At 47.8% G+C, this 16,085-nt stretch overlaps 1 protein-coding gene across 1 annotated transcript in view; it reads right to left on the bottom strand.

Moving 5' to 3' along the window:
- tmem30b (transmembrane protein 30B) overlaps positions 1 to 16,085 on the bottom strand; it is a 43,899-nt gene that overhangs the window by 3,728 nt on the left and 24,086 nt on the right. Inside the window, exons 3-6 of the mRNA XM_070898820.1 lie at positions 12,750 to 12,857; positions 5,366 to 5,456; positions 3,381 to 3,527; positions 2,037 to 2,225 (exon numbers count right to left, since the gene is read on the bottom strand). Of these exons, the coding sequence (XP_070754921.1) occupies positions 2,037 to 2,225; positions 3,381 to 3,527; positions 5,366 to 5,456; positions 12,750 to 12,857 (535 nt within the window). The remainder of the gene's footprint in view (positions 1 to 2,036; positions 2,226 to 3,380; positions 3,528 to 5,365; positions 5,457 to 12,749; positions 12,858 to 16,085) is intronic.

Below are 16,085 nucleotides of genomic sequence, written 5' to 3'. Positions count from 1 at the left end.
TCAAGTATTTGTCCCGAGAGATCTTCAGTGAGACAATTATTCATTGTCAGGGTTTTAAAGTTTCATTGGATTTGTACCTGGAATGGACGACAATCCGTTTCCAACTTCACCGGAAGGAACGGATTCAAGACGCATTCCTGCAATTGGGAGTCGAGTTTCATTTTCCTCAGGATACGTTTAAAGATTTAAAAGTACAGTTTAACAAGTTCAGGGAAACACACCATGCCGATAATGTTAGTAAAATCGATACCTGGGAGTCCCTGGCCAAAGACCGCCCTAAGTGGAGGAAGAGCATCCGGGAGGGCGCTGAGCACCTGGAGTCTCATCGCCGAGAGCATGCAGAAACCAAGCGCAGGCAGCGGAAGGAGCGTGCGGCAAACCAGTCCCACCCTCCCCTTCCCTCAACCACTGTCTGACCCACCTGTGACAGAGACTGTAATTCCCATATTGGACTGTTCAGTCACCTGAGAACTCATTTTTAGAGTGGAAGCAAGTCTTCCTCGATTTCGAGGGACTGCCTATGATGATGAAAACCAGATCCTCCCATCAGCTCTTCCCAATTATCAATGATTGCCGGTCGAAGGGATATCTCCGGACCAGAGTACTGTGAGCAGACAGCAAACCCGCAGTGTAAATGCATCAATATTACATCACATTTGGAAAGCAGTGACAGGATCGGTCCAAGTCAGCATGGATTTATGAAAGGGAAATCATGCTTGACAAATCTTCTGGAATTTTTTGAGGATGTAACTAGTAGAATGGACAAGGGAGAACCAGTGGTTGTGGTGTATTTGGACTTTCAAAAGGCTTTTGACAAGGTCCCACACAAGAGATTGGTATGCAAAATCAAAGCACATGGTATTGGGTGTAATATACTGACGTGGATAGAGAACTGGTTGGCAGACAGGAAGCAGATAGTCAGGATAAACGGCTCCTTTTCAGAAAGGCAGGCAATGACTAGTGGAGTGCCGCAGAGCTCAGTGCTGGGACCCTAGCTCTTTAGAATATACATAATTGATTTAGAAGAAGGAATTGAGTGTAATATCTCCAAGTTTGCAGATGACACTAAACTGGGTGGCGGTGTGAGCTGTGAGGGGGATGCTAAGAGGCTGCAGGGTGACTTGAACAGGTTAGGTGAGTGGGCAAATGCATGGCAGATGCAGTATAATGTGGATAAATGTGAGGTTATTCACTTTGGGGGCAAAAATGCGAAGACAGATTAGGAAAAGGGGAGGTGCAACGAGACCTGGGTGTCATGGTTCATCAGTCATTGAAAGTTGGCATACAGGTACAGCAGGCGGTGAAGGCGGCAAATGGTATGATGGCCTTCATAGCTAGGGGATTTGAGTTTAGGAACAGGGAGGTCTTACTACAGTTGTACAGGGCCTTGAGGCCCCACCTGGAATATTGTGTTCAGTTTTGGTCTCCTAATCTGAGGAAATGCTATTGAGGGAGTGCAGCGAAGGTTCACCAGATTGATTCCCGGGATGGGTGGACTGACATATGAGGAGAGACTGGATCAACTGGGCCTTTATACACTGGAGTTTAGAAGGATGAGAGGAGATCTCATAGAAACATATAAAATTCTGACGGGACGGGACAGGTTAGATGCGGGTAGAATGTTCCCGACGTTGGGGAAGTCCAGAACCAGGGGACACAGTCTTAGTCCTAAATGAGCCTACCCCTTATCCTGAGATGAGGAGAAACTTCTTCACTCAGAGAGTTGTTAACCTGTGGAATTCCATGCCGCAGAGAGCTGTTGATACCAGTTCATTGGATATATTCAAGAGGGAGTTGGATCCTTACGGATAAGGAGATTAAGGGGTATGGAGAGAAAGCAGGAAAGGGGTACTGAGGGAATGATCAGCCATGATCTTATTGAATGGTGGTGCAAGCTGGAAGGGCCTATTTTCTATGTTTCTATGCTTGGTGCAGCGTGACCCGACTATTAAACAACCCGTCCGTGTTCAACATGACCCAGTGTTCCTGGCTGGGCTGCCCCTCCCCATATCACCCACTGCAAAGGCCAAGGATACTGTAACTGACTTCCACAGAGTAGTTTCCTGGCTCCAGCCCGCCGTCAATGCGACGATAGAGTTTGCGGAATGTCGGCAAGGCTGCGGTCCTCATCCACACAATGAAATCTTCGTTGATGAAGCCGTTGTTTTGTGGGTTCATGTCCAACTCATAAGCCGGCCTCGGCCAATTAAAAGGCTTCACAGTTCCTGCAATTAGTGCTTATTCAAAACCAGACCAAACAAAACATCACCCTACATTAACAAAATAACATTAGTGATTCATGTCAGCCGTGGCTCAGTGGGCAGCACTCTCGCCTCGGAGTCAGAAGGTTGTGAGTTCAAGTCCCCACTCCAGGGACTTGAGCACCTAAATCTCGGCTGACACTCCAGTGCAGTGCTGAGCGAGCAGCGCACTGTCGGAGGGGCGGTGCTGAGCGAGCGCCGCACTGTCGGAGGGGCGGTCTTTTGGATGAGACGTTAAACCGAGGCCTCGTCTGCTCTCTCAGGTGCAGGTGAAAAAGAGTAGGGAAGTTATCAGGTGGCCAGGGGCCAATATTTATCCCTCAAGTTGGCGGCTGTGTTTCCCACAATACAACAGTGACTACGCTCCAAAAGTACTTCATTGGCTGTAAAGCGCTTTGAGATGTCCAGTGGTCATGAAAGACGCTATATAAATGCAAGTCTTTTAGTGATCAAGTGGTTCCCATTCTGACCTGTCTAGTATGGTTATTGACAGCTCCATTGTCACGACTTTATTGTCCACAGGCCCAATTATCCAACAGCTGTATTGTAGCGTGACTTTAATGAGAATTTCACTCAGTGATACTGCAAAACAGAACCTAAGCCCCCAATGACTCATAAAAACACAAGAAATAGGAGCAGGAGTCGGCCATTTGGCCCCTTGAGCTTGCTCCACCATTTAATAAGATCATGGCTGATCCGATCATGGACTCAGCTCCACTTCCCCGCCTGCTCCCAAGAACCCTTGACCCCCTTATCGTTCAAAAACTCAGACTGAGCTGGTTATGTAGCGAGGTACTGTACCATAGAGTGAGCAGCCAATTGCGGACTTCACTCCCTCCACAGGTACAGACCAGGTATTGAACCCAACACCTGCAAGGACCAGCATTTGCCCCGTTTACACATCGCTACATGAGAATCAAAGTACCAACACCAATGCAGTTGGACAAGGTGACCACTCTCCTGTATGTGTTTAATCTGGGCCGGAGCGAGTTTAACTGGCATCCCAGCACCTCCAGCAAGTCTGTCCAAATACCTTCCCAGCAACAAGCCCTCTAACACAGGATTTCTATGAAGCTCATTCAGTTGGCAGAAACATTCGGTGAAAACCAGTGAGATTACCCTGGAAGGCCTGCTGAAGATCGCTGCCATTGTCCGTGGGGTTCCTAAATTTGACATTGTAGTCAGTCCACCAGGAAATTCCTTTGCCATTTAGAGGCACCCTGGTGGAAGGCCCAGTGTCGTTTACCGCATACACCACAAAGGAATCTGAAAGAAATATATTGAGCAGTTTATTTTCCAACTCAGCAAAGTTTTCACTGAGTAATGGGGTGGGGACAAGGGTGGAAGGGAGGGCTCAGTGGGGCAATGTGTTCATCATAGGAGTTTGATAGAAATATTAAACAGAAAATCTTCACAAACACTTTCATGATGTTGCAACACGTTGGACATGTCTTCAAGTTACTTTGAATAAATGGTCTAGTCTCCTGCCTGTCCCCTCTGCTCCGCCATCGGAGGCAGAACCGACAGCCACAGTGCCTCTGGAGAAATACCACCAACGATGTCTCCGTAAGATCCTACAAATTCCCTGGGAGGACAGACACACCAACATTAGCGTCCTCGACCAGGCCAACATCCCCAGCATTGAAGCACTGACCACACTTGATCAGCTCCACTGGGCAGGCTATATTGTCCGCATGCCCGACACGAGGCTCCCAAAGCAAGCGCTCTATTCGGAATTCCTTCACGGTAAACGAGCCAAAGGTGGGCAGCGGAAACGTTACAAGGACACTCTCAAAGCCTCCCTGATAAAGTGCAACATCCCCACTGACACCTGGGAGTCCCTGGCCAAAGACTGCCCTAAGTGGAGGAAGTGCATCCGGAAGGGCACTGAGCACCTCGAGTCTCATCGCCGAGAGCATGCAGAAATCAAGCGCAGGCAGCGGAAAGAGCGTGCGGCAAACCAGTCCCACCCACCCTTTCCCTCAACGACTGTCTGTCCCACCTGTGACAGGGACTGTGGTTCTCACATTGGACTGTTCAGCCAGCTAAGGATTCATTTTTCGAGCGGAAGCAAGTCTTCCTCGATTCCGAGGGACTGCCTATGATGATGGACTCTGCGATTCTCTCCCTCAACGCCTTTGCATTTCGACCTCTCTCCCCTCACCTTCAAAAGCCCCCTCATAACCTGCTATCAGTCCCCCATCCTCCTGCCCCCCCGGCAACAACCTACCCCCACTGTATACATTGCTGCCTCTTGTAAACACCATGGACCATTAATATATGGTATCTAATCAATTAAAATAACTTTCGATCTGAAAGAACTCCAGCAAGCTATGGGCAGACCATCACTGCTGGTCATGGTCCACTCCAGGGCATCACATGCTTATTCATCAAGAACCAGGGGAGGGAGTTGGAGAATTGTTGGTGTTATGTCTGTAATGTACTTATGAATGACTCCACGAGGCAATGTGTTGTACTCAAACTGTAGTGACCTTGGTCCTTTACTCGTAACTCCAGAGTGAGGCAGCCGCAAGGTGGCTCCCCTTTTATACAGCCCCTGCCACCAGGGTGGGAAACCCCAGTCTCCACCAGTTGCACCCTCTAGTGGTGCCAGCATAGTATATACACAGTGTAAACCTTATTGATAGTACATCAGGTAAACAAGTCTCCATCTTATGCAACTATACAGTGACTACACAGAGAGTATATCTATAGTCTGCATATATAACAGTTGGCACCCCGATGACGATCCACAAAAGCTTTAAAAGAAAAAGGGGGAATGGATCAATATTCAATTTGAAAAGCTGATGTGGGAAAAGGGCAGGGCAATGGGACTGTGGGGAGCTTGTCCTGTGAACTCGCACAGGCGCCGTGGGCCTCCTTCTGTGCCGCAAGAATCCAGGATTCCAATTTTTAAATGCTTCTTTTGCCGAAAGATTTACGGAACATGGGGACATGAAAGGACCCCGAGCTCCCGAGCTTACGCGTGGCATAAACAAATGCTGGAGTTGTAAACATCGACTACATAAAGTGCCTCACTGTCAGCAGATCGCATGCTATTCCCAACTGAATTGTACAGTGAATGACAATAGGCAGGAACTCACCGTTAAACAAGCTGTTTGCAATGGCTCCACACGGAGCGATAGGCCGGTCTTTACCATCCCGCCGAAATGGAAAACAGTATTCGGAAGGGTTCTGTGAAAATATTAAAAAGGCAATGAGGGAATATTGAAAACGTCAATGTCAGCTTTGTATCGAGTCTCAATGTGACAATGACAAAGACTTTCAGCCCCCTTTTACTGCACTGCTGCTCCACGGATCTCCTTTGGAGCAGCAATAGTTCATCTTCGGATTTCTGCTCTCGAGGCTCAGCGTGGGCTGGGGATAGACTGTTGGTTCATCATTTCTGTATTACATTGTGCTGTCAGTGACTCCAAACATAAAAACATAAGAAATAGGAGCAGGAGTAGGCCATACGGCCCCTCGAGCCTGCTCCGTCATTTAATATGATCATGGCTGATCTGATCATGGACTCAGCTCCACTTCCCCGCCCGCTCCCCATAACCCCTTATCATTTAAGAAACTGTCTATTTCTGTCTTAAATTTATTCAATGTCCCAGCTTCCACAGCTCTCTGAGGCAGCGAATTCCACAGATTAACAATCCTCTAAGAAATTTCTCCTCATCTCAGTTTTAAATGGGCGGCTCCTTATTCTAAGATCATGCCCTCTAGTTCTAGTCTCCCCCATCAGTGGAAACATCCTCTCTGCATCCACCTTGTCAAGCCCCCTCATAATCTTATACCTTTCGATAAGATCACCTCTCATTCTTCTGAATTCCAATGAGTAGAGGCCCAACCTACTCAACCTTTCCTCATAAGTCAACGCCCTCATCCCCGGAATCAGCCTAGTGAACCTTCTCTGAATTGTCTCCAAAGCAAGTATATCCTTTCGTAAATATGGAAACCAAAACTGCACGCAGTATTCCAGGTGTGGCCTCACCAATACCTTATATAGCTGTAGCAAGACTTCCCTGCTTTTATACTCCATCCCCTTTGCAATAAAGGCTAAGATACCATTGGCCTTCCTGATCACTTGCTGTACCTGCAAACTAACCTTTTGTGTTTCATGCACAAGTATCCCCAGGTCTCGGTGTACTGCAGCACTTTGCAATCTTTCTCCATTTAAATAATAACACTCTTTGATTTTTTTCTGCCAAAGTGCATGACCTCACACTTTCCAACATTATACTCCATCTGCCAATTTTTTGCCCACTCACTTAGCCTGTCTATGTCCTTTTGCAGATTTCTTTGTGTCCCCCTCACACATTGCTTTTCCTCCCATCTTTGTATCATCAGCAAACTTGGCTACGTTACACTCAGTCCCTTCTTTCAAGTCGTTAATATAGATTGTAAATAGTTGGGGGTCCCAGCACTGATCCCTGCGGCACCCCACTAGTTACTGGTTGCCAACCAGAGAATGAACCATTTATCCTGACTCTCTATTCTCTGTTAGTTAGCCAATCCTCTATCCATGCTAATATATTACCCCCAACCCCGTGAACTTTTATCTTGTGCAGTAACCTTTTATGTGGCACCTTGTCAAATGCCTTCTGGAAGTCCAAATACACCACATCCACTGGTTCCCCTTTATCCACTCTGTTGTGCCCCTCTGTATTGCAGTGTGCTGTCAGTGACACCAGTAATGTGCCCCTCTGCTGATAAAACATTAAAGTGTCTGAAACATAGAAACATAGAAACATAGAAAATAGGTGCAGGAGCAGGCCATTCAGCCCTTCTAGCCTGCACCGCCATTCAACGAGTTCATGGCTGAACATGAAACTTCAGTACCCACTTCCTGCTTTCACGCCATACCCCTTGATCCCCCGAGTAGTAAGGACTTCATCTAACTCCCTTTTGAATATATTTAGTGAATTGGCCTCAACTACTTCCTGTGGTAGAGAATTCCACAGGTTCACCACTCTCTGGGTGAAGAAGTTTCTCCTTATCTCGGTCCTAAATGGCTTACCCCTTATCCTTAGACTGTGACCCCTGGTTCTGGACTTCCCCAACATTGGGAACATTCTTCCTGCATCCAACCTGTCCAAACCCGTCAGAATTTTAAACGTTTCTATGAGGTCCCCTCTCACTCTTCTGAACTCCAGTGAATACAAGCCCAGTTGATTCAGTCTTTCTTGATAGGTCAGTCCCACCATCCCGGGAATCAGTCTGGTGAATCTTCGCTGCACTCCCTCAACAGCAAGTATGTCCTTCCTCAAGTTAGGAGACCAAAACTGTACACAATACTCCAGGTGTGGCCTCACCAAGGCCCTGTACAACTGTAGCAACACCTCCCTGCCCCTGTACTCAAATCCCCTCGCTATGAAGGCCAACATGCCATTTGCTTTCTTAACCGCCTGCTGTACCTGCATGCCAACCTTCAATGACTGATGTACCATGACACCCAGGTCTCGTTGCACCTTCCCTTTTCCTAATCTGTCACCATTCAGATAATAGTCTGTCTCTCTGTTTTTACCACCAAAGTGGATAACCTCACATTTATCCACATTATACTTCATCTGCCACGCATTTGCCCACTCACCTAACCTATCCAAGTCACTCTGTAGCCTCATAGCATCCTCCTCGCAGCTCACACTGCCACCCAACTTAGTGTCATCCGCAAATTTGGAGATACTACATTTAATCCCCTCGTCTAAATCATTAATGTACAATGTAAACAGCTGGGGCCCCAGCACAGAACCCTGCGGTACCCCACTAGTCACTGCCTGCCATTCCGAAAAGTACCCATTTACTCCTACTCTTTGCTTCCTGTCTGACAACCAGTTCTCAATCCACGTCAGCACACTACCCCCAATCCCATGTGCTTTAACTTTGCACATTAATCTCCTGTGTGGGACCTTGTCGAAAGCCTTCTGAAAGTCCAAATATACCACATCAACTGGTACTCCTTTGTCCACTTTATTGGAAACATCCTCAAAAAATTCCAGAAGATTTGTCAAGCATGATCTCCCTTTTACAAATCCATGCTGACTTGGACCTATCATGTCACCATTTTCCAAATGCGCTGCTATGACATCCTTAATAATTGATTCCATCATTTTACCCACTACTGAGGTCAGGCTGACCGGTCTATAATTCCCTGCTTTCTCTCTCCCTCCTTTTTTAAAAAGTGGGGTTACATTGGCTACCCTCCACTCGATAGGAACTGATCCAGAGTCAATGGAATGTTGGAAAATGACTGTCAATGCATCCGCTATTTCCAAGGCCACCTCCTTAAGTACTCTGGGATGCAGTCCATCAGGCCCTGGGGATTTATCGGCCTTCAATCCCATCAATTTCCCCAACACAATTTCCCGACTAATAAAGATTTCCCTCAGTTCCTCCTCCTTAATAGACCCTCTGACCACTTTTATATCCGGAAGGTTGTTTGTGTCCTCCTTAGTGAATACTGAACCAAAGTACTTGTTCAATTGGTCTGCCATTTCTTTGTTCCCCGTTATGACTTCCCCTGATTCTGACTGCAGGGGACCTACGTTTGTCTTTACTAACCTCTTTCTCTTTACATACCTATAGAAACTTTTGCAATCCGCCTTAATGTTCCCTGCAAGCTTCTTCTCGTACTTCATTTTCCCTACCCTAATCAAACCCTTTGTCCTCCTCTGCTGAGTTCTAAATTTCTCCCAGTCCCCAGGTTCGCTGCTATTTCTGGCCAATTTGTATGCCACTTCCTTGGCTTTAATACTATCCCTGATTTCCCTAGATAGCCACGGTTGAGCCACCTTCCCTTTTTTATTTTTACACCAGACAGGAATGTACAATTGTTGTAATTCATCCATGCGTTCTCTAAATGTCTGCCATTGCCCATCCACAGTCAACCCCTTAAGTATCATTAGCCAATCTATCTTAGCCAATTCATGCCTCATACCTTCAAAGTTACCCTTCTTTAAGTTCTGGACCATGGTCTCTGAATTAACTGTTTCATTCTCCATCCTAATGCAGAATTCCACCATATTATGGTCACTCTTCCCCAAGGGGCCTCGCACAATGAGATTGCTAATTAATCCTCTCTCATTACACAACACCCAGTCTAAGATGGCCTCCCCCCTAGTTGGTTCCTCGACATATTGGTCTAGAAAACCATCCCTTATGCATTCCAGGAAATCCTCCTCCACCGTATTGCTTCCAGTTTGGCTAGCCCAATCTATGTGCATATTAAAGTCACCCATTATAACTGCTGCACCTTTATTGCATGCACTCCTAATTTCCTGTTTGATGCCCTCCCCAACATCACTACTACTGTTTGGAGGTCTGTACACAACTCCCACTAACGATTTTTGCCCTTTAGTGTTCTGCAGCTCTACCCATATAGATTCCACATCATCCAAGCTAATGTCTTTCCTAACTATTGCATTAATCTCCTCTTTAACCAGCAATGCTACCCCACCTCCTTTTCCTTTTATTCTATCCTTCCTGAATGTTGAATACCCCTGGATGTTGAGTTCCCAGCCCTGATCATCCTGGAGCCACGTCTCCGTAATCCCAATCACATCATATTTGTTAACATCTATTTGCACAATTAATTCATCCACCTTATTGCGGATACTCCTTGCATTAAGACACAAAGCCTTCAGGCTTGCTTTTTTAACACCCTTTGTCCTTTTAGAATTTTGCTGTACAAGAGGTAGGAGTAGAGAGTGGTATTAAGAACATAACTAGGAGCAGGAGTCGGCCATTCGGCCCCTCGAGCCTGCTCCGCCATTCAACAAAATCACGGCTGATCTTCGACCTCAACTCCACCTTCCCGCACTATCCCTATATCCCTTAATTCATAGAAACTTACAGCACAGAAGGAGGCCATTTGACCTGTGCCCGCTGACAAAGAGCTATCCAGCCCAATCCCAGTTTCCAGCTCCTGGATGTGCACTTGAAGTGCCGTAACCCACACAGCTATGAACCAAGAACTTTTAAAAATGTGGTGAGGGTTTCTGCCTCTACCACCCTTTCAGGCTGCGAGTTCCAGACCCCCAGCACCCTCTGGGTGAAAAAGTTCTCCTCAACTCCCCTCTAAACCTCCTACCAATTACTTTAAATCTATGCCCATTGGTTATTGACCCCGCTGCTCAGGAAAACAGGTCCTTCCTATCCACACTATCCAGGCCCCTCATAATTTTATGTAGCTCCATTAAATCTCCCCTCAGCTTCCTCTGTTCCAAAGAAAACAACCCCAGCCTATCCAATCTTTCCTCAAAGCTAAAATTCTCCAGTCCTGGCAACATCCCCATAAAGCTTCTCTCTACCCTCTCTCTTGCAATCACATCTTTCCTGTAATGTAGTGACCAGAACGGCACGCAGTACTCTAGCTGTGGCCTAGCCAGTGTTTTGTACAGTTCAAGCATAACCTCTAGGGGAATCTAAGAGATTCCCCTAAAGTCCAAAAATCTATCGATCTCGATCCTCAACGACTCAGTCTCCACAGCTCTCTGGGGCAGAAAATTCCAAAGATTCACAACCCTCTGAGTGAAGAAATTCCTCCTCATCTCAGTCTTAAATGGCCGACCCCTTATCCTGAGACTGTGACCCCTGGTTCTAGACTCTCCAGCCCGGGGAAAACATCCTCTCAGCATCTACCCTGTCAATCCCCCTCAGAATCCGGTATGTTTCAACGAGATCACCTCTCATTCTTCTAAACTGCAGAAATTATCGTCTCAATCTACTCAATCTCTCCTTGTAGGACAACCCTCATCCCCGGAATCAGTCTCATGGACCTAATATTGGCTGCCTTCCCTGCTGCGGGTGGGTGGGAGGAAGGGAGAGGGGGAAGGGAGGAGGGTGGGGGGGGGAAGGGAGGAGGGGGGGGGGAAGGGACTCCACACATGCACAAACACACAGGCTATAAATTTATGGTGTCTCCTTTACAGCTTCTGTTCCAATTGCTCTCGACAGTCAGGAAACTGGAAACAAAGACTAGCCTTGCAGCGAGCAGCTCAAGCTTTAAGAAAACCAGGGCCTGGTGCAGGGGGTTGAGCGGCTGCAGGTACAGGTGCCGAGGTTGGGTCACACCAGCACCGGGTGACGAAGGTGCTTTGCCAGGTCCTGTATGAGGAAAGGCTGCAGCATTGGCACCGAGTGTACAATATAATTGGGCTCTCAGTCTCTTAACGGCCCACGATTTGCAAATACTGAACGGTGTAGGTTTCAGATCATGTGATAGTGACAGGAGCCTGGACAATCCAGTGATACCATTGGTTGAAGTTGTGATTCAAATGCGAGTTTAGCTCATGTTCGCCCGTTGCCATGTTTATGGATTCGGAGACATTTCCACCCTCTCTTGCTAATGTCTCCTGTGGCAACACTGCCTCTTTGCAGTAACAGAAGGAATAATGCACATCCCCACACCCGGTCTGTGCCATCCCATACCCAGTCCGTACCCGGTCTATACCACCCCCCACACTCGGTCTGTGCCATCCCACATACCAGGTCTGTGCCATTCCCGCACCAGGTCTGTACCAGCCCCCCACACCCGGTCCGTACCCGGTCTGTGCCATCCCCCCCCACACCTGGTCTGTGCCAGCCCCCCACACCCGGTCTGTGCCAGCCCCCCACACCCAGTCTGTGCCAGCCCCCCACACCCAGCCTGTGCCAGCCCCCCACACCAGGTCTGTACCCGGTCTGTACCAGCCCCCCACACCCGGTCCGTGCAATCCCCCCACACCCAGTCCGTACCCGGTCTGTACCAGCCCCCACACCCGGTCTGTGCCAGCCCCCACACCCGGTCTGTGCCATCCCACACACCAGGTCTGCACCATTCCCGCACCAGGTCTGTACCAGCCCCCATACCCGGTCTGTGCCATCCCACACACCCGGTCTGTACCATTCCCGCACCAGGTCTGTGCCATCCCACACACCAGGTCTGTACCATTCCCGCACCAGGTCTGTACCAGCCCCCCACACCCGGTCCGTACCCGGTCTGTGCCATCCCCCCACCAGCACCTGCTCTGGTTGTAGATTTGCCAGTCGGATCCTGGTGCAAATTGCTGCTAGTCCGACACCAGAATCTGGCTACAGATTGACCAGATACCCTGCGGTCTCTGTCGGCGAGGGCAGTCCCCAGAATGGACCTTCAGCCACAGGGTTCGACCCCTCGATTGTGACGTTTCGCTGATCCCATTTACCTACAGGCTATTGGGAAGGTTGGTCAGAATCGGTGCAGAGCAACGGCAGGTTAGAAGGTCGCGAGTTTGTACCTTGCGTTGATCTGCTCAAGGCCACACACCGGATTACAACCGGACTTTCCTCTTTATGAAGGAGTGACCTGCTGTGCAGTTCCAGCATGCGCCATATTTCCGTGTTATTTTTGACCGAGAGGGCTGTGCTCGCGTTTGGAGACCAGAGTGTAGGACAAGCTTATAAAAATATTGAACACATTTAGATTCACAGCAACCATTTGTCAAGTCCTGTTTCAACTGTTACCGTTAAATAGTCCAAATCGCCATTCAGCTGATCATCGTCCCGGGAGATGCCATATTTCCGATGGTTCTGATAGAAGTTTGATAATTCGTAGTACATGAAGATAGGACCCTGAACAGGAACACAGCATTAGATTAAGTGACAACTCTTGTACAAATAATCCCTAGCTGGACGCTCAGATTAAATGGGACTTGTTTAAAGCAAATGATCCCGTTTTACCCATCATTACATTGCGATCCCCACCGATGCATCTTATGGATAATTCCCCTCCCCTTGCCAACTGTAATTTGGATCAACCACATGAATGAGCATCACCCCGGTCAAACCTGCAGCTTCGGATATGCAAAACTTTGTTTTAAAGCCCACAAGAGAATACGGTGAGAGAGATCACAGAACAAGATATTTCACTGGGAATTATGCCAACCCCTCGAGATATACGAATCATCACCGGTGTATATCGATCGCCACTCGAGGAAAAAAATCACCTTGAAAAGAAAAACACAACTTCAGCAATAGCTTGGCTCAATCCGCAACACTTTATGCCACAGATTCCAAAAGTTGAGAGTTCAAGTCACACTCCAGACCGAGAATCCAGAGCCATACCAAGGCATTGTTACACTGCCCTGTTGTCCATCACCTGAAACTTAAACCAAGATCCTCACTGAAGTTAAAAATGGCACTGCACCGTTCCCAGGAAAATCCCCATGCACTCGGTGTCCTGGTCACCATTCTCCCTCAACCACCAAGAGCAGATGAACTGATTATTCAGCTGATTTCAGGTAAACTCATCATCATCGGCAGTCCCTCAGAGTTGAGGAAGACTTGCTTCCACTCAAAATGAGTTCTCAGGTGACTGTACAGTCCAATACGGGAATTACAGTCTCTGTCACAGGTGGGACAGACAGTGGTTGTAGGAAAGGGTGGGTGGGGAGTCTGGTTTGCCGCACGCTCCTTCCGCTGCCTGCGCTTGATTTCTGCATGCTCTCGGCGACGAGACTCGAGGTGCTCAGCGCCCTCCCGGATGCACTTCCTCCACTTAGGGTGGTCTTTGGCCAGGGCCTCCCAGGTGTCGGTGGGGATGTTGCATTTTATCAAGGAGGCTTTGAGGGTGTCCTTGAAATGTTTCCTCTGCCCACCTGGGGCTCACTTGCCGTGTAGGAGTTCAGAGTAGAACACTTGCTTTGGGAGTCTCGTGTCGGGCATGCGAACAATGTGGCCTGCCCAATGGAGCTGGTTGAGTGTGGTCAGTGCTTCGATGCTGGGGATGTTGGCCTGAGCGAGGACACTGATGTTGGTGCATCTATAAGAATATAAGAACATAAGAACAAGGAGCAGGAGTAGGCCATATAGCCCCTTGAGCCTGCTCCGCCATTCAGTAAGATCATGGCTGATCTGATCATAGACCCAGCTCCACTTCCCTGCCCGCTCCCCATAACCCCTTATCGTTTAAGAAATCGTCTATTTCTGTTTTAAATTTATTTAATGTCACAGCTTCCACAGCTCTCTGAGGCAGCAAATTCCACAGATTTGCAACTCTCTGAGAAAATAAATTTCTCCTCATCTCAGTTTTAAATGGGCGGCCCCTTATTCTAAGATCATGCCTCTAGTTCTAGTCTCCCCCATCAATGGAAACATCCCCCTCTGCATCCACCTTGTCAAACCCCCTCAATCTTATATGTTTCGATAAGATCACCTCTCACTCTTCTGAATTCCAATGACTAGAAGCCCAAACCACTCAACCTTTCCTCATAAGTCAACCCCCTCATCCCCGGAATCAACCTAGATGAACCTTCTCTGAACTACCTCCAAAGCAAGTATATCCTTTCGTAAATATGGAAACCAAAACTGCACGCAGTATTCCAGGTTTGGCCTCACCAATACCCTGTTTGGCTGTAGCAAGACTTCCCTGCTTTTATACTCCATCCCCTTTGCAATAAAGGCCAAGATTCCATTGGTCTTCCTGATCACGTGCTGTACCTGCATACTAACCTTTTGTGTTTCATGCACAAGTACCCCCAGGTCCTGCTGTACTGCGGCACTTTGCAATCTTTCTCCATTTAAATAATAACTTGCTCTTTGATTTTTTTTCTGCCAAAGTGCATGACCTCACACTTTCCAACATTATACTCCATCTGCCAAATTTTTGCCCACTCACTTAGCCTGTCTATGTCCTTTTGCAGATTGTGTGTGTCCTCCTCACACATTGCTTTTCCTCCCATCTTTGTATCGTCAGCAAACTTGGCTATGTTACACTCAGTCCCTTCTTCCAAGTCGTTAATATAGATTGTAAATAGTTGGGGTCCCAGCACTGATCCTCCCAATGGATTTGCAGGATCTTGCGGAGACATCGTTGGTGGTACTTCTCCAGTGTTTTGAGGTGTCTGCTACATATAATCCACATCTCTGAGCCATACAGTAGGGTGGGTATCACCACTGCCCTGTAGACCATGTGCCAGTTTTGAAGTTCTGATCTTCAAACACTCTCTTCCTCAGGCGACCGAAGGCTGTGCTGACGCACTGGAGGCGGTGTTGGACCTCGTCATCCATGTCTGCCCTTGCGGACAGTAGGCTCCCGAGGTACGGAAAATGATAACCATAAACTCGAGATCATCCAAAACTCAGCTGCCCATGTTCTAACTCGCACCAAGTCCCGCTCACCCATCACCCCTGTGCTTTCTGACCTATGTTGGCTCCCGGTTAAACAATGCCTCAATTTCAAAATTCTCATCCTCGTTTACAAATCCTTCCTCAAATTCTGCCCTCCTGAGCATCCCTGATTATAATCGCTCAACCATCGGTGGCCGTGCCTTCTGTTGCCTGGGCCCCAAGCTCTGGAACTCCCTGCCTAAACCTCTCCACCTCTCCTTCCTCCTTTAGGACACTCCCTAAAGCCTACCTCTTTGGCCAAGCATTTGGTCACCTGCCACAATTTCCTCTTCTGTGCCTTGGTGTCAAATGTATTTGTTTTGTCTTGTAACACTGCTGTGAAGCACCGTGGGACGTTTTATTACGTTAAAGGAGCTATATAAATACAAGTTGTTGTTGATTAGAGTTTGTGGGATTTTACTGTGTGCGGATTGGTCACCACAGTCCCTCCGTGCTGCCAATGAACGTCAATCTCGGTAGGTGAAGCACTCTGGGACATCCTGAGAAATGTGATAAAAGGCTGTGAGTGAGGTTTTTAAGCTGGTTATTTAATAACCGGAGCACTGAAAGCTACAAAAGGATAAATGTCGCTTTCTAATTATAGCAACTTAAAAATTAGAAACACCGTAATTTGCGTGACAAGTCTCTGGTCCTGATGTAGGTAATCTCTCGGGTACAGCATTGCTGCTCAAT

The sequence above is a fragment of the Pristiophorus japonicus genome, chromosome 14 (genome assembly GCF_044704955.1).
Source record: "Pristiophorus japonicus isolate sPriJap1 chromosome 14, sPriJap1.hap1, whole genome shotgun sequence".
Classification (NCBI taxonomy): Eukaryota; Metazoa; Chordata; class Chondrichthyes; family Pristiophoridae; genus Pristiophorus; species Pristiophorus japonicus.
This window is presented reverse-complemented; position numbering and strand designations above follow the sequence as displayed.